This window comes from Emydura macquarii, unplaced genomic scaffold, assembly GCF_026122565.2.
Source record: "Emydura macquarii macquarii isolate MOO-44397 ecotype Brisbane River unplaced genomic scaffold, CSIRO-AGI_Emac_v2 contig_3348, whole genome shotgun sequence".
Taxonomy (NCBI): Eukaryota; Metazoa; Chordata; order Testudines; family Chelidae; genus Emydura; species Emydura macquarii.
In genome coordinates this window covers 4,793,145-4,812,119 of record NW_027133485.1, presented here as the reverse complement: position 1 = coordinate 4,812,119, position 18,975 = coordinate 4,793,145, and the positions used below count along the sequence as shown (strand labels likewise).

Here is an 18,975-nt window from a genome sequence, read left to right as displayed (position 1 = left end):
ATATTTTGGAGTTCCAAGTTGAGGAAAAAATCCAGAAGCAACAAAGTTGAAAGCTTGGATTTTATTTTTTCATTAGCAAAGAACATTTTCTGCTAGCGGACATTTTCTAAATTAATACATAAGCTATAAAAATCCTGCTAGTTGCCAACATTTTTTCTTGGTAGCAGCAGATGCTGAGAACAGAATTGTTTTCCTTCTTGTGTTGTTCTGAGCAGAGGAATTGACAATGAAATGAGATGAGAAAGAAGCAAATAAAATGTCAGATGTCCCAAGAGAAAGAAAAGAAAAAAAAAGATCAAAAGAGCAGAAAGGCAACTAAAAAACAAAACCAACGATGTTTTTCTAGTCTTTAGAAAAAAAGACTAACATTTTGATTCAGATGCATTGTTAGGCAAGTTGATGCTCCAATACTATAGTGATGGAGTCATCTAAATTTCAAATATTTCCAAATATTTTACCAAACTTCCATTGCATTTTTCCTCCAACCTTAAAGACTGCAAAGCATGGGAAGGCAGGGTCTACAGCTCAGCCTTTGCTCTTTATTGCATACAGCAGTAGTTGATTAGTCATGTTAAAAGCTAACCCAGTCTTGATGTAATGCATGAACTCTTCAAAAAGAAGGAAGATATCGCTACCACTGGGTGGAAAGAGAAGAAGCTGAGAGCTGTGATGGGTTGATACAGGCAAGGCTCAGTACAATGGAAAAAAAAAAAAAAGATGTATATAAATAAAGCATTAGTGATTGGCAGAACACAAGTATCAGCCTGTCAATAGCAATGCAAGGGCAGCTTAGACTTGCACAATTGAAGCAGCAGCCATACAGCAAACTGTAAAGTGCCAAAGGACATTAAAATTAATGTCAGTCAGTATCCTTTCTTCTCAGCTAACAATGAACATGGTAGGAAGTACCTGACTTCTTGCTTGGGAGAGATCTTGTGTTAGCAACAAGGCAAAGTTAATCTTGTTCAGAACAGTCTACGCTTTACAAAATGCTGTCCAACTGTCCAAACAAAAAAGTGAGCATGAATCTGCAAGACTAAGTGTATTGTCTTCCACATTCTCCCTGATCATTCAACTGTCACTACATACTGTATGTCAGGAGGATGCCCCTAGATCCTTAAAGACTAATAAAGGGGTTTTTTTTGTTTTACTGTTTCTAATTTCTATGACATGCCTAGTTTTGCAAACATTTGGGGCTAAGGTTTGTATTTACATTAGTGGGCTAACAAGTCTTGTACTTCCTCATGCAGTTTCTAATGAAAATTTTTGTAATCATGGGATCAAAAAAAGAGGAAGTTGCTCATATGAAATATCCAGAACTGAGAACATGATGCAAGAAAATGTTATTTTTGTTGTGGCTTCTGTTTATGCAACTTGCTTAGACCTGCAAAAACACCTTTATAAAATGGTTCAGAGAATATTACAGGTCCTAGAAGAATTTAGTTTCTAGGAAACTAAAGTATGAAGAAAGTTAAAACTATACTACATAGTAAAATTAGACTAGTGACCTGCAATTTCAGTTGGGAACTAATGCAAGAGGCATAGGATTTAATAGATTATGAACAAAATTAAGACCTACAACACTTTGGGATTATGAACAAAATTAAGACCTACAACACTTTGGGATAATGCTTTGCTTCTTCTACCTCACTCAAAAAAAAAATTTTTTTTTTTTGGGGGGGGGGGGGGGAAGAAGAAGAATGCTAAGCATGTGTCAGCATAGCCACAAGAATTGCTAAAGAATACTGGTATGCTCCTCCAGCAGCCTTTATTCATCCAAATGCTTCCTAATTTCTACATGTGCAGTTAGAAATTGTAGGATTAGGTCAGAGGCCACATTTTACCCCATCTACACCTGTGCAATCCCAGTGGTTTCACCACAATTACAGAAGACACTAAAATTTAGCCTAGTGTATTTTCTGCAAAAACCCTTTAAAAACCAAATTAATAAGAAAATCATTTGACTTACCAAATGACTGAAGAACATGGAGAAAAATGTTTCACATGAATAATCCAGACAGACAGAAAATAGAGAGAACACTATATTGTAAACATAGTTCCCTGCAGATTGGCAGAATTACAGCCCCCAGTTGGCTGTAAAACTTCCAAGAGCTCAATGAGCACCTGCTCCCCAGAACACAAAGTTACAAACTGGCTGCACTAAGACCTAATATAATACAAGGAAGCCTGATGCCATGATGAATTTTTATTTAGTGTTTTGAGTAAATTTAGTGTTCATAGATGTGAGGGTCTTGGCACCTGTTAGAGCCAGGCACACTGCATGCAGATGCTGACTAGTTTTCCCCATACACCAAACTGCACTCTCTCACTCATGCTTGAGTCCCTGGAACCTCCTAGAGACAGTACAGCTAATGGTTGGAGGTGGACAAGGAATTAAGGGGAAACTGGCATTATGCTGATTAGGGAAAGGAAACTGGAACAAAACTGAGTGCGAGATTGGTAAAGGAAGCCTGGCTATACCTTCTTATCCCTGGCTACATCACCTCCCTTGGCAACTGGGAGCATCAGAGTGCCTGATTCTTGACCCAGGGACAGATTGCAGGGAAAGCCACCTCTAGTAGTGAACAGGTAGCTTGTAGGTATCTCTATAGTTAATTCAGTCCTTGGCAGTCCCAGAAGAGGTTAAAGGCTCCATGTTCTTTTACCAGTATGATCAGCCATTCAGTACCCAACCTTCAACAAATACATATTGCACTACAAATTATGAGTTTTGCCAGTTTTTTTTTTTTTTTTTTTTTCCAAATATCTAACTTCAGCACTCTCCTTCATACATAAGAAAACACTGAAGGCACCATCCAAGTGAAAGAACTAACTGCTTGTACATAGCACTTATCCAGAAGGCTCCTAACCCCCTTCCTCCCATCACTTTAAAACCTATATACACTCTACCTAGCTAGTTAAGTTTCACACATATTTTACTGTTTTTTTTATCACTTGCTCTACATGGAGAATGTCATGCAGAGGGAATTTTCATTTTTAAAATCCCAGAGGGATTCACTCTTCTCCCTCCTCTATTCAGCACACTGCATTTTGGCTCAAGCTACTTATGCAGACTTCCTCTGTAATAACTCTGAAGGCATTTATGAATAAGCAGAAATTGGCAGAAGGGAGGGGGGGAGGAGGAGATAAAATAGCTGCTTTCATGGGACAGGAAGGAGAGATCTTAGCTATTCAACTTCTAATGAAATAATCTCTGTGCAAACAATTGTTCGACTTGCAGGCTCCCTGCCTGCAATTACTCCAGCAAAAGCACAGCTGTAACAGGGAAATGTGCTGTGAGGACTGAATGATCAATGCCAACGCTACTGCATGTGTTGGACTGAGACATCCTGCAAGCATCTCCCTACACGTGTGTGGGGGAGATGATGTGGGTAATTGTGCAGGCAGTTGGATAGATCTCAGCAAGATGACACGCAGCTAGTACAAGCCATCACTGGTAGCCAGCTGGAAAGTTTCCGTTGAGCTGGAATGAAGAATAATTCCCCTCCCCATTTTCCAGCCAGCCAACAGTAAGCTTTTTTTTTTTTTTTTTTTTTTTTTATTATTAAAGAGGCCCCAGTACTTTCCATTGACTTCTTATTTCTCTGATGGGAAGGGATATTGCTTAAGATAATTTACTGGAATTCACTCCCTTCGTGGGAAAGCTGTGTTCCGTAAGATGTGATGTTACAAACTGCAGCTTCCTCTTGGGTTCCCTACCCCACACATGCAATCACTCAGGTTGCACCAGTCTGATATGCAGTAGAGTCTTTCTGCGTTTGCCTAAGGAGCTCGAGAACTCTGTCACTGTTCTACAAGGACGGTCCCTCCCCCATTTATGGACAGTTGTTAGTTTGAAGGTGTTTGTGACCCATGGCAAATTGAGTGACTCTTCATGATAGAAGACTCTTAACTGAGTCTTCTAAGAATCAGTTAAGACTTACCTGCCACTGTGTATAGCACAAAGCAGAATCTCAGTTCCTGTCTTCTCTTCCATAAAGACTGAGCTTACTGTTATATGGGGAAGCTAAAGCAGAAGCACCCTGTCAGCAATGGGGTGAGCCAGGGATATTTTGGAGACTGAACAATAGGCCATTCAAGGAAGTTGGTTAAAACATCTAGAAGCCTGGCTTGATGAAGCCACTTTGAGGAACTGTGTTCTTTCACAGATCACCTTTAAGGGATTTTTAATTGAAAAATTGTCACAAAATGTATCTACAGCCATATAGAGAATCTGCCCACCATTAGCAGGATAAAATCTCATTCAGGCTTGTACTCCACCATCAAAAGTTGTTCCAGGTGTGTAACACTTTAGAGCACTGCCTTAAGCCAACCAATCGAGGAATGACTGCTTTATTAGCAGCACAAACTATTCGTTCTACTCCAAATATCGTGTAGGGAGCCTACGTGCCTTATTCAGGCTTTGTGAATCCCAGATGACTTTCTATGTGCCTAGAAGTTAGGTATGGCAAGTCTCAGCATTGCCATGCCCAAATTCCTTTGTTTCCTACAGGCTAGATGAACAAGTATATCATTCACCATACTTTACAAACATAGAAGTTAAGAATCAAAATAAATGTATGTTAAACTACAAAATTCCTTCAGTGTACACACAATGCATTGTCCTGGTTAATAAAAAAAGCACCAAATTCGCTGCAAATCAATGTATTTTGATAGTTATACCCAGGAAAATGAATTTTTTTAGTAAAACTAAGTAGTACAAATGCAAAATGAGATTTAAGAAACCCAATGATTTAAATCAATTCACCCTGGTTGGATCGAGCAGCAAGAAGTGCTAATGGGGAGAGTTGGGCAACGTAAGAGGAGATTCAGGGCTTGCCTATGGAACTGTTCGTGTGTGCCAGCAGAATCTACCCAGGCCAGTCAGAATGTGCACCACTGTGTGGAGCTCTAATCCCCACCACACTGTGTAGATGAGCTGTAAGATTACAGAGACATGGCTTTCCATGGACTTGTTTCCCCAGGCTGAGTAAACACTAAGCAGGTCCCATTTCTACAAGAGATCCTTGTTTGCAAACACCTATCACATTTCACACACTGTGGACAAAAGGGACAAGATTTGCGAAGCTGCTAATTTAAAGGTAAATCAGTAATTTTCTCTGCTATTTATAACATCCATTCTAAGTACTCCTACCCCTCTATCAAAGAAAATCCTTCACTAGAAGTTCTGGGGTGTTCAGATTTGTTGGCATTAACCCAACAGTTGAAATGTTTCCCTGGTAACACAAGAAACACTGGTAACATGTTCTATCACGGAGAGCTCAGTCCACTTGACTACAATTTCTGCAGTATCAATCAGAAATATTACAACTACTCCACTGGCTTTTTTTTCTTTGTCACATACATATTGGGTTTTTATTTATTTATTTATTTATAGCTCAGCTCCCTTCTCATCTGGACAGTTGAGCTGCCAAGGAGTAAAAACAATTGCTGGTACAGCCAGGAATCTCTCCCCTCAGGATGCATGCACATGGCCATGTCCAATAATGCATCAGATTTTGTATAACTGAAGATTTCAAGCATATAGAGCCAATGATATGGTTGTTAAAGAAAATCTTGAAACAAGAACAAATTCCACCAGTTACCAAGACTGAAAAAGACAGGTCAGAAGCTGATAACTAGAGGTTAGACACACTAGGGAATTTAGCTGATAGGGATTACACATTTTTTCCACCTCAAGAGACTTCAAAAATTGTAGACCAAAAGAAGTGACTAAATTAGTGGAGAAGTTGGATTAAGCTGCACTCATACTTCAGACACTTATGCTTCATTTACTTGTCAAGTGACAATCGTTTCTCTTCAAGATTTGTGCATTTGGCATTGTATACTGCTATCTCATGAAGCTATATGCTAGTCCTCTAGAATCACCATATAGGGATGCAAGCTCTCAGAAGTACCCCTCTCTAGAAAGATTTTTAGCAGCTCAGAAACATGTGTCTAGTGCTCCCCGCACCTGTAGTAGTCACATAAGAGCTTGGAGGCGATTGGCAGAATTGAGCAAGACTGGTTATTTTCCTCACTATTGCCATAGGATGGAAGCAAGAAAGGGCTGATCCAATTCAGACACCTCTGGGTGAAGATCTCTACTGTATTAAGAATGCAGTTTCTTCCTTTTATTTGAACTCAAATCCCCTGCTAAAGCCTACTTCTATACAGCTTTCCTATATGGACTTCATAAGGTCACACCAGCTCTGAAGACAACACACTTGTTGGTGTGTGTTTGAACTATGATCTTTAGGACACTGATGCAGTTCCACTTCTTCCTGTTCCTTCCTCTTGCTCCTGCTCTGAGCTTCCTCTCACCGGAGCTCCTGTCCCATCCCCTTGCTCGGCTTCCTCTCCGATACCCACCCCCCTTTTTCACCCCCCTCTCCTGGGCATCAGCAGGAATAGCATTGAGAACAAATGAGATGCTCCCGCTCAGTTCTGGTGCCCAGCACCACAGTTGCCTCTGCAACGCAAGGTTGGAGCATGCTCAGTTATTCTGTGGAGACAGGCATGAAGAGTTCAGTCTACGCATAGGAGCTGCTCAGTACAAAGAGAATCAGAGTTCACTTGCCAAAACTCTAGAAAGCTTCTACTGAGCCTACATGAAATTTTCATGGTGACAGCAAAAAGCGTAGACATCAGGGACTTGCCAAGTTTCATATCCTTGCGCCAAAGCATGGAATTGCTACAGCTTCTCAACAAAAGTTGATCTCCTCCCCCACCCAACACAGGCAAAATATATTTCCCTAATCTTGTTCTTGGAAACAGCTGAAATGTTTTAGCTAGAATTTCCCCCAAGAAAAGTCAGCCTTCAGCAGACATCTGGTATAGAAAACTTCAGCCTAAAGTGTTTAAGTTTGGCAAAGTTATAAACAACTAACTGAAAAACATGGTCTTAGAATGGAGAATATTAGGCAACCTTAACAGGGGTTGCTACCAGCTACACCTATAAATATAGGACACTGCCATTAACCAGAGGGGAGAAAGATACTACAGCATGTTCCAAGGAACAGTTTTGTTCCAGGCCCAATTTTGTTCTGTTCTGTCCTAAATTTCATGGGATGTACAGAAATACCAGTTATCTCATGATCAGTCTTTCCTTCCATACTCAAGTTGAGTTAATTAATTTTTGTTCTCTATTTAGTATTGATAATTCACCTTAAAACAAATAGATTATCTTTAAAGAGCAAAGACGTTGGTGAGATATACCCTCACAAAGCTGCATACCAGTCTGACATCTCACAAATATTTTATCTGTCAGTTACTACAGTAACCAACCACTAGTTTTATTTAAACTGCAGTGCAGGTTTCATGAAACCAAGCAGAACGATTTTTTTTTTTTTTTTAAACACAAAAACTGGACACAGTCATTTGAAAACTGAGCATCATAGCCTTTACATTGTACTTAAACATTGTATGAAGATGACAGAGCCATCAATATCCAGCAACATCAATATCCCCCCATTTGGAAAGACAGCCACCGTGCCTTGCCAAGATCAAAGTTAGAGCCAGAGACAGGATTAGAAGACAGGACATTTCTTTCTAGATATCCTCTGCTGAGTGCACTACACCACACCTGCCTCTATTTCTTTCCCCGGGTTTGCATAATCAATGCATCTATATGCAACGAAGATATGTTCCAGGCTCCCAGCTCTCTAGGCCTCATTCCTGAATGTTGCTGCTGCTATCTCTAATAGTCCTTCACCATGCACAGCTACTTCCAAAATAGTTCCCCTTCTCATGCTGATCTTTCCATACCCTTGCAACTGCAATGAGCCATTCCAACATTCTGTTGGAGTATTTGCTGCTGCCTACTCAAAACACAAGTGCAGGGCAGACCGCTTGTTATAATTCTGCATTCCCATCAATACTGATAAAAAGTCTCTTTAGTCAAGTGTATAGTGGCAACTGCTAGAATAGTAACTGCTGTTGAAAAATGATTCTAAGAACATGTCCTACAGAGTGATCTTTATCAGATTTAGCTTTATCTGAAGGAAGGAAGGGTGTTTACATGGGTAGTGCTGCCATACCTAAACCACTATACCTATGTCATTCTATTGCAAAAAATGATACTCAGCTGGCCACCATAAACTCTGCAGTTCTATGTAATTTTAAAGATTTGCTCATTTTCTTCCTGTTTCTAACCCTGTAGCTTCCAGTGATTGTAGAAGAAGCAGAAGCACAAAAAAAAAGAGGAAAACATTCTAGATTTTTCAGCTTAAGTACATTACAAAAGTATTATGCAGGGGAGACTTACTGAATATACCAGTACATACCCTACATATATCAAGTCCTCTTTCCACTTAGTAGATGTTATAGCTTTAATGTAATGCAAGAATTCTGAACCAGTTTCAAGCATAACATGTAATATGAATTCAAAAGAAAATGTTAACTCACTGTAGGCAGCTGTAACTGTATCTGCTATTCAATTCTATGTAAAGGTCTTCGGATGCAAGTCAACACACAAGAGAACTCTGGAGGGCTTATGGTTTACTCATCATGCAAGCATGCAACATCTAAAGGCTGTTCTTGGGGAACCATAGGTTAGCTCTCTCTTCACACAAGCAGCTATTACACAGGGTAATTTAAAGAGAAAACTCTGTGCACATTGCCCTTACTGAAAGAGGAAGCTCAACTGTGATTCAAGCACAAGGGAATCAAGAAAGATTAGACAGTGGTTTAAGTAAGGAAATCCCCTTATTCAATAAAACCCCCAATATGTTTAACATTAACAGTGGTTTGGCAGAGTGAGAACTTAAAATTGAAAACCTTCTTCCCCTTCTTGTTCTACATTAAACCCTCACCTTCATCTCGCTCACCACACCTTCACCACTCTCGCTTCAGCCAAACTTCGGACCAGTCTTGCCATCTGTCTTCCTAGCTCAATGACTTCTCACCTCCCCTGATGCCTTGAACAGCCTCCCAACTAGCTGTCACCAGATGCTGTCCATCTCCTTCAAAAGCTACTTGTCCATAACTAAAATGACTGATGGAATAAGTAGTTCAACGATGCACTTGTGTTTAGCTCCATATTGTTGTCCTGTCTTGCACCTGCTCTCAATTCCGCTTTTTAGGTATCTAAAATCCAACACTGGGTTCCTGTACTGCCAATGGCAGAAGTTATTGTCAAGTTAGTCAGTCACTTTATTACAAACACTACTTGATATATTTAGAATTTAGATATTTTAAAGTCTTACTTTTTCTACACTTCTCAGCTTGTGAGTACAGGGTTATCAGTTTCGTTTCCTGGTTCTTGTGCATTAGCAGGGCAACCTTTACATCCAAAAGTGAAGCTATTTGAAATATTAGAAAGCCATGAAAATTTGTCCATTAGTGAGGCTTTGGGGAAAAAAAGTAAGAATCCCATTAATTTGAGCCCAACAACTTGACAGTCACTCTATAATCAATATGGAGACCAACATAAGCTAAGTATGTCCATTGAATTCCAGGAGTTAACAACAAATACTTAGGGCAGAAAGAAGCAAGATCTTTCAAGACAGGCTTTGCAAGTCAAGTGCAGCTTTTAACCAACAACTTTAACACTCTGTATTTGTATAGCACATTTAATCAGTACTGTGTGTACTCTAAAAAACCAGAAAAAAATCCAGAATTATAATATAGAGAAAATATTGAGAACAGAGAAACCCTGACCTAGCTCTGTATGTAGATCTAGTTTATGTTAAAGTCAAGCAACACTGCACAGATAACAAAATTTTCCATCTAATTGGCAATGAGTTATACAAGAGGGTTAGACTTCAAAACGGAACCCAGGGTAGAGCTCCCACAACACACAGGGGAGGGGTATTCAGACAAACCAAAGGAGGAGTGTGGGGCAACCTTAAAATGATGAGTGGATGCAGCAGAATTTGCATAATGGTCATCGCTGGGGTACTCCATTGTGGAGGAACCTGCAGTTCTGCCATCAACGATACTGGATCCAAGGAGCCTGTGGGAAAGATGGGGAGTGGAAGAATAGAGGGGAAGAGTTTGGGAGAGGGAAGAGAGTCAAATACAATATGCGCATGTTGTAAAAATTAAGTGTTACGCTTCAGAGAGTTAGAAATGCACAGAAGCTGCTAGGTTAATCTAACAGCAATTCTCAGTGCCTGAATTTACCAAATATAATAGTTGGAAGACATTTAACACTAGGACTGGTTTTAAAATCTTTCCATTCCATTCAAATCATGAAGTCTGTATTGTTGCCCAGATTTAGACATTCCTCCCATATTTGCACCTCACAATTTTACCCTCAATGTAACAGTTCACCCACATTGTGGGGTTAAATAGCATTCATAGCCACACATATCCCAAAACATTCAATATCTCCATTGGTCATCATGCTCTGTCTGCTTATTCAGTCATGCCACACAACACTGCTCTAATCATTATAGTTGTGTTGCTAGCTCCTAGAAGACTCACAGCTACAGCAGCTGTGCACAAGAGACGGAAAAACCTCACATTCCATGACCACTGAGTTTTAATGACTCCTTTATCAAACAACTTGTTTAAAAGAATGAAAACTTCACACTTGCAATTCAACTTGAGTGGAAACCTTTTCTTCCAATGATACCAATCTGGCAGCCCAGTAAAGAGATGTAGCTTTCATGTAAAATCCCACACACTTGGTTGGGAAGTAGATCATAGCCTGTTTGGCAGCATCTTTTTTTTTTTTTTTTTAAATTTAAGATTGTCAAATATGCCCAACTCTCACTCATGCAGAAAAACTAGAGGGAATCCTGAGAAGTGGGGAATTTGGGGGCAGAGCCATGTGTGCAGTACCTAGTGCAATGATGCCCCAGTCCAGAGACTTAAACTTTTTGTAAGGCACTATCGTGATTAGGGCCCTGGTGTTATGAGCACGTCTCTCAGACCTCCTCCAAGCAGGCTAGACAATGCCTTGTTTACACTAACACTCCCACTCTTGGTCCCACCAATGGAGCTGCACAAGAATGAGAGATCTCCTACAGACAGACTTAGGGTTCCTCACTCATGCTCTCAGTGGTTTTCAGACTAAGGCAAGGGTTTGCTGGAACTTCTTGATCTCTCTTTGAAGGAGGGCCAGATACATGACAGAGTATCAAGGAAAGCTTCAATCTCTGGAACTGTAAAAGGAGTCTGACTAGGATGCAGACACACTATGATGGTGGCCTATGCAGGGGGTCACTGGGGAAGCTAAATATTTCTCTAAAGTCTTTGCCCATGGAAGTATGCCAGTCACATTCTCCTCATTAGAACAAAGTGTCGTGCACCCCATCTCTCAGATATATCTATACTGATGGACACTACACAAACAAATGGTGATAGATATTACATCCCTTGCTGGCATGGGATGTAGTATTTTACCTGTGTCTAATGTGGCACAACATGAATAAGAGGTCATGAATCAGGCAAAGTTGAGTTTCAGGCAAGAGATTAAAAGTTACCTCTTCCGCCATGAAAACAAGTACTATCACTCTCTGCAGATCTAAAAGCTTTGAGTCAGGCAAAAACGAATGCTTACTATTCTGAAAAGGAGGCATTTCCTGTCCACAAAGGACAGAAAAACAGGGCTAGAATCCCCAAGACAAACCATCGAGTTTAAACTGTTGTAATTATCCTTTTGGATATGGGGTTATAAAAATGGAAGTTGTTCTTAGCACAGTTGTGCTTCTAGTATGGATAGGATCAAAGCACTGATGTTACTGAGAATTAAGTTATTATTCACATCCCTCGAGAAGTTTTAATTTTGGCAACTGAAATGAAGGAAGGGGTAGGTGGACAACAGAACTCCAGTCCAAACAGACATTTTGCAGTATTGGGACGTCATTCGGTTCTTTATTTCTTTCCTGCTTCTGTGGAAAGAGGGCATGACAACTCACCATCCTGCTTGCAGAGAGGTAATCTGAAACATCTCAGAACTAGAAGTGTGGACGGCATTTGAACACTACCTTTCAAAGGAGCTAGATATAGCTGAAGGAGCACTGAATTGCAAGAAGCCAATAAACTGAGCATAAGAGCAAAGAGATGGGTAACTAAACTGCAGTGTTATATATCTATAAGGCCTTTTTTAGTAGTTTATCTGACTAGAAAGGAGATTTTCTCCCTCCCCCCCAATCAGTGAGCAATCCTCCCTCATTCCTTGGTCATTCTTCTTGGACTCCATCTTCATCTCCTACATAACATATGTTGCACTGAACTGGCTGACAAGGAAAATGAGCACAAAAACACCTCCAAGGAACAGATTTAATGTGAAAGCATAGTCTAATGGGAATCTTGATAAATTACTTTCTGCAAAACTGTGCCATTTTCAGCTCCAATTGCCAGAGGACAGCAGCAATGGCTACTGACGCAAGAATTTATTTAATCTTGAAGGGGATCCAGAATTTGTCAGCTAGAAACTAAAACAAGGTTTTTACCATCTTTACAACTGGTGAATATTTATTCATACATCATACAAGTTCAAGTGAAGATTCTTCTATAATCGCATCAGAATGTCAGGGTGCAAGCTTCTCCATACACTTGCACTCTGGGTGCTTTTATGGAACAGAAGTCAAACTCGCAACTGACTAAAAGCAAACAAAAATGGCCTACTGTACTTAAGACCAGGTAAGTCTTTCTACCAAAACAATCAGTATGTTACAAGGAGAGAAGTAAACTCCACAGAGGAGTTCGCATGTGCCAGCTGGTCTTTTCTCATTAGAAATAATTTTTACTTAAAAGCTGTAAGTTTACCTAGCAGGAATAGGTGTGTGTCAAACAAAGCATTCTTTATGCTGTACAAACTTTAAAGGCCTACTCCCACTGAAGGGGAATTTTGCAGTTGACGTCAATATCATCAGGCCATAGGTTAGTTTCTGCAGCAAGGGCCTAATTGTAGAAAAGATGACCAGCAACTGCAATTTTAACAAGTTGTAGAAGCCTCGCATTTCATGAGCAGGCCTTAACAGTGGCAATGGAAAGATACATTTACAGTCACAAAAACGTAATGTGACATATCTCCTGAGGAAGTTAACAGGCTACACCTGGTTGGCAGCGTTCACAGAAATACCCAATTGCCACAAAAAGTGCGTTTGGCTAAAGAACTAAGGACTTCTTCACTTATGGTATAAGAACTGAGGATCTCTCCATCCTCTCACTGTTAGTACAAATGACAACAATTCTCTTGCAGAAACAGCAGCTACCATTCAACAACAGAAAACTGGTTCTCTTGTTGATCAATTTAAGTTTGTTCATTTACAAAAAGCTTCTTCCTGTCACATGACTGATTATTCACATTAACAAGTAACTCACCATCTTTGGTAATAATGCTGGGCTCTAAAATCTCACTTCCTGTACATCAGTGCAAGCTGGAATGTTACAATTCCAGAAATCTATAAGACAGGCTAGGCAGCCACTTTAAAAAAATCCAATAAAAAAAATCCAACCCCCCTTCGCCCCCAAAACCCACACTCATCTAGGAATCTTCTCCGCTAGAACATCTTGTTTGTTTATACATCAACAGAAAAGAGTACCAATATTCATTGCTCAAAAAGCAATTATGAGATCCAAGAATGGCTTTTATATGTCAAGTTTTATTTAACAGCTGATACACACATCCAAGACCTAGCAAATGGGACGATAACCTCTATCCCCTCCCCTGTAAAAACAATAGCCATATTCAGCTTACATGTAAACTAAAATAAATAATTGGAATATAAAACACACTTCTCTAAGCTGTGCCATCTTCTCTCCAATGCATGCTGCAGCATCCATTTGTGCAGTTTGCTACAGCTCCAATATGCACAAACTAAAGATACAGATCCAACTTCAACCCAAATAACTCCCACCAGAAAATAAAGCAGTACTTTAACAATAATTTTGCATTTCTGACACTCATTTCCTGCACTGATCTGAGTGCTTTTTACAATTGTTAATTAAGCCTCATATTGATGTGATATAAATAAATATAATCCCTCTGTAGAATGGGAATAGAGAGGCAGAAAGTATAGCGACTAACCCAAGAGCAATAATTGGGATCGCTGGAAACAAAACCCAGGATTCCAGATTCCAATCCCCTATGGAAATTCATTAGACAAACAACATTCTGAGCCACTAAGAAATTGTCCGTGAGTTACTGTTGTAGCAAAAATACCACAGACGGGGTCAGAACAGTAGGCCATGTCAAAACACATGTATGTACAAGAGGATGAGTTAGGTGAAAAGTTGTTGCGTTTACATTTAATTGCTTTGCTTTTGCACTTTTAGAAGCCAGACCTTTAACAATTTATTCCCTTCCTCCAAGAATAGTTAAAAGAGAGAAGACAGTAAAAATTCTTACAATGAACGTAGTATCTGGAGCCACTTCAGTGTCAAAGCAAACAGAGGAGATGCTTCTACTGAAAAAGACTTTCTTCCAGTGACACTTAACCAGCTCTAGAGCTACTTCATACAGGCTCCATTTCCATTCAGACACCTAGAGGACCCTGTTATTATGTGCTTCTTCAGACATTATCCCATGCCCATGCTATAGCTCTAATTTAAAGTTAGAGTCTGAAGACAGACAGAATAGATATTACATTTTGGTTGGGAATGTTTTGCAAAGTTATGTAATCCAGTTCTCAAAGTTACCATTAAAAAGATAAAATTATCTAGCTAAAGACAAGTTCACACACAGGGTTAACTGTTTGCAAAACGTCAGTATTTGAAATTCAGCCACCATTTATTCAGGATGTTTGAAGAAGTCTTTAGAGACAGATTTTAGCCATATTTTCTATTCAACTTTGTTTGCCAAATGACATGAACAGCAGAGCTACAAAACCCTGTTTCTCAGGAAACAATCACAGAAATGGCATCTGACTCTTGACTGTATTGATGCTAGTGTAGACTGCTGTAATTCAGGATTTATTAGCTAACAACAATATGGTTTGGATAAAACAAAGCAGCTTTTAGTGCCAGCACTCTTCACAACTGAACTAGAAACATCCATTGCGATATGAAGGAGAAACTTACTGAGAGGGAACTGGGGAGAAGTTTCCATCTCACACTTTTACACAAATTGGACGGGTATTGCTCCTTTGTTTGCACTAAACTGGTATTTATTATCTGCTCAAGAGGACTGAACAAGTTTTTTAAATACACAGTAACAGCCCTGGACTACAAGATTTTAGGCCTCAAACTGTCACACACTGAGATATTATGAAGTTTTCAATAGCATTTGGTCTTCTGCCCTCATCTTCAAGAGCAGAGGGCAGAAAGAGTCCAATGAAACTGCAGTCTGTCTGTCTGCTTCCCTCACAAAAGAGCTTTTATTAATAAAAGAGTAAGTAACAGATGGAAGCCTCACTAAGTGAGTGTGTGTATTCCAAAATAGCATGGAGTGCAAATAAAGTTAGCACTTTAGATTAGACTCCTTATGTTGAACACCTGTGTTACCAGAAAGTATGTCAGGTGATAATGAGCATCAGCTGATGTGCAATATCCATCACAAAGGGACCCACACCTCTACTGCCCAGGAAGACTGTGGCTCTACCATGAAAGCCTCATTTTCCCCTGATGAAGGCTGGATTGTCAGAAGACTCCAACAAGAGAAGGCTTTTTTGGCCTAGTGAAAACTAAACCCACACATTCCAGAAGCGAACGCCTTCCCTCCCTCCCCCAGAATCCTCCTTGATCAAGTTCTGATGCATAATGTTTTGTTCAACAACCTTGTCTTGACAATGACTTGTACGTCAGCATGCAAATGAATTCGTTCCTCTTCATCGACCAACCTACACCATTTATAAATACACATGCCGCTGAATACTATATGTTCCAACATCGCCTGGTTGACGCCATTATATAATCACTGCATTTAGCTGTCCCCAGATATACCTTCTTTCTACAGAGGCCAACAATGTGACTTTTCCACCCCGTCCCCCTCACCTACCGAGTCAGGGATCATTTTCACAACCCGCTGCTTGCTCCCCTTCATATGGAAGGGGCCACATGTGCACAGCTGCCAAAGGTCACTGCACACACACCATGTTACAAACACCCCCCAAAGAGGTCAGGAAGCCCCCTCAGAGACCCACAACCCTTGCTGCTGTGGACCACACCCCCACGGCCATTTTATTTTGTATTGCAGACCTACCCCCGCGCCCCCCCCTCCCCCCAATATTTGCAAGTACAAGGCCTAAAGCATCCTCCTCCGCCTCTTTCCCGGGGATCGCTATCAGTCAGATGGCCTTACCCTCCTCACCCTCCAGCCCAGCCACCGCTTCAAGCAGGATGGAGCCCCCCGGCAGCGTGCCCGTGCCCCCCCCGGCAGCGTGCCCCTGCCCGTGCCCCCACCCCCGCGAGGGGCGGCGCAGGAGGCGCGAGCGTTACCTTTGGCCTGGCAGTCAGCGCAGAACTTGTTCTCCTCCTCCAGCAGCAGGCTGGCCAGCACCGCCTGGTACCGGTCCACGTCCCGCACCGACTTGCCCGTCATGGCGGAGAGGGACCCGCCGGCTGCTCCCGCGGAGAACTAAAAACCGCCCTCCCCACCGGCGCCCCCCCCAACCGGCGCCCTGTCAGGGCGGGGCCGCGCCGCAGCCCGGCACCCCCTCCCCCGGCTCCCGTGCCCCACGACGGGGCCCGGCCGCCCGCGGCGCGGAGGTCACTCGGGTCCCCCCCGCCCGGCCCGGCAGGAACGAGAGCGGCCCTTCTCCGGCGCTGCGGGGGGCCGGGCCCCAGACAGCCTCTCGCGGGAGCCGGGCCCTCAGGTCCCCGGGCGGCGGCAGCGGTTCCCGGGCTGGGCCGGCGGCAGGAAACCCGGCGGGTGGGGGGGGGACTCCCGGCTCCGGCTCCCAGCAGCGGCCGCTGCTGCCTCTCCTCGCCTCACCTCAGCCGCTTGCTTCCTACTTCCGGCTGGGGGGAGCGAGCGGCTGGGGAGGAGCCAATGGGGAGAAGGGGCGGGGCTAGGTGCCTGACCGCCCCCGTCCCCATTGATCCGCCGCTATGCGTCACGCCGCGGCGGAACAATCGGGAATCAATCAGGGGGAGAGGGGGCGGGGCGTGCATCGGGGGGGGAAGGGGCGGAAGAGAGACGTGACTGCTGGGCAGGTCATGTGACTAAAGCGGTGGGTGAGGGGGCGTGGATGGGAAAGAAGCGCAAGGCCGGGGGAGGGAGAAGAAAGAGGAGGGGAGGGGATGGAAGGAGACTGGAGAGATGGATGGAGGGAGGACAGGAGGAGGAAGGAGGGGTGGATGGAGGGAACGTGGGGGGTGGATGGAGTGGTGGGGGGGTGGATGGAAGGAAGGAAGGAAGGACGGACAGGAGGAGGAAGGAGGGGTGGATGGAGGGCGCATGATGGGTGGATGGAGTGGGGGGGGGGTGGATGGAAGGAAGGTAGAAGCACGGACAGGACTTGATGCAGATTCTCGGAGGCGATGTCACCCAAACCCAAATCACTTTCAGCCTGGCCAGGACTTTGCCCTGAACCCCTTGTCAGTGTCTCACCTAAATGTAACCCCCACCCTGTGATGCTACCCACCTGTGTGCAGCTCTCCAGCACTGACTGTCCATGCCCATCTGCCGTTCCTAAGGGCTCTGCTCCATCTTGGAGACTGGACGTATGGGGAAGGGCAGAGACAAATCGTTTTAATTTCCTGGAGGCACAGCAGTTTATGGGCACACAGCTGTATCTCTCTATCTAACTGCACCATAAATTCAGAAGTACCTGGGACATTATGGCTACATTAAGGGCAATAGATGAGCCACTGTTGTATATACATGTTTTTAGCAACATACGTTTGCACGTGTAAATCCCATTAATGGTACTGGGGGGTTGTGCATGTACCATAGGGAAAGAAGATAAATGGCACTCAAGCTGGAAATGCAGTGCGGCAAAATAAACAGAATGTCAGATTCAGGTTCTCTGCATCTGTGCCATTCACTTAAGTGGCTGACAGCGCTCAGGAGATATCTAATGAAAAAAAATGCCCTAGTTTAAACACAAGGCAAAAATAACTCGAGAGAAAAAGACCTAGATGAGGCTTTTTAACAAGGATGTTTGTATTATAAACACAAGCTTCCCAAATCCCAGGGATCTCATCTTGAGATGCTAAGTGGAGTAATTAAGCAACCACACTATGTAAAAAGTTGTGAGCAGCTGAGCAGTGGTGTTGGGAAAAAAATTAAGCAGCATACAACACTCCATGAGACATTTCAAATTACGTGACACTTCCTAAAGTGACACTCCAATCCCAAACATTTACATGTACATAGTAATATCTATGGATTTCTGTTTGCATTGGTGCAAAATAAATAAATAACATTCACAACTGCAGGATGAGTCTTAGCCCTCAGTTTTCTGTATTGTGAAAACAAGGGGTCCTTAAGACTGAAATCCAGAAATTCCCCTTGAAAATCCAAAGACCAGCAGGTTTTTGTTTCTTTCTTTCTTTGCATGAATGAATGAAAATTTTTCCCTATAATGTTTGCAACCCAAACACTGTAGCTATACTAGTGCATGAGTGAAACTGACTAGAAACTAATACAGTGAAATTAACTTGTCCATTTCCATTGCTGAAATGCAAAGTGTAAACAACAAAAATGAAAGGTAAGTTAAATTTTAAATTTGCTCCCCAGTTTCATTTCACTTAGTTATTATTAATCTAGCTAGTTAGGGAAACCATTTCATACAGAGGCATGCAAGAGTCCATAGTTTCTGTAGTTAGTCATTGGGATAGATTTTAAAAGGCACAATGAGTATGAGGCACCCGACTCCCAGTGACTTTCAGTGGGAGCTGGGTTCATGACCGCCCTTTGTGCCTTTGAAAATCTTCCCTTCAGAGGCTAATTATCTTTAAGAGTTATTTGCTCAGAAGGGTCCCGGGTATGCCAAGTATCTAGGTGTAACCCTGCAAAGATCATAGGCTTTCTGACACTTGAACCATAGCATAAATAAAGCTATTGAGTAATACAGGAGAGCCATTAAGAACTATGCCCAGATTTTCAGATGGTGTAAATCAGCATAGCTCCAATGA

General features: G+C 42.2%; 1 protein-coding gene across 1 annotated transcript in view; it reads right to left on the bottom strand.

Annotated features, from left to right (window-relative positions):
- Nucleotides 1-16,841, bottom strand: part of SMAP2 (small ArfGAP2) — a 31,620-nt gene extending 14,779 nt beyond the window's left edge. The window contains exon 1 of the mRNA XM_067533686.1: nucleotides 16,333-16,841. Within this exon, the coding sequence (XP_067389787.1) occupies nucleotides 16,333-16,435 (103 nt within the window). The 5' untranslated portion in view covers nucleotides 16,436-16,841. The remainder of the gene's footprint in view (nucleotides 1-16,332) is intronic.
- Nucleotides 16,842-18,975: the final 2,134 nt, after the last annotated feature.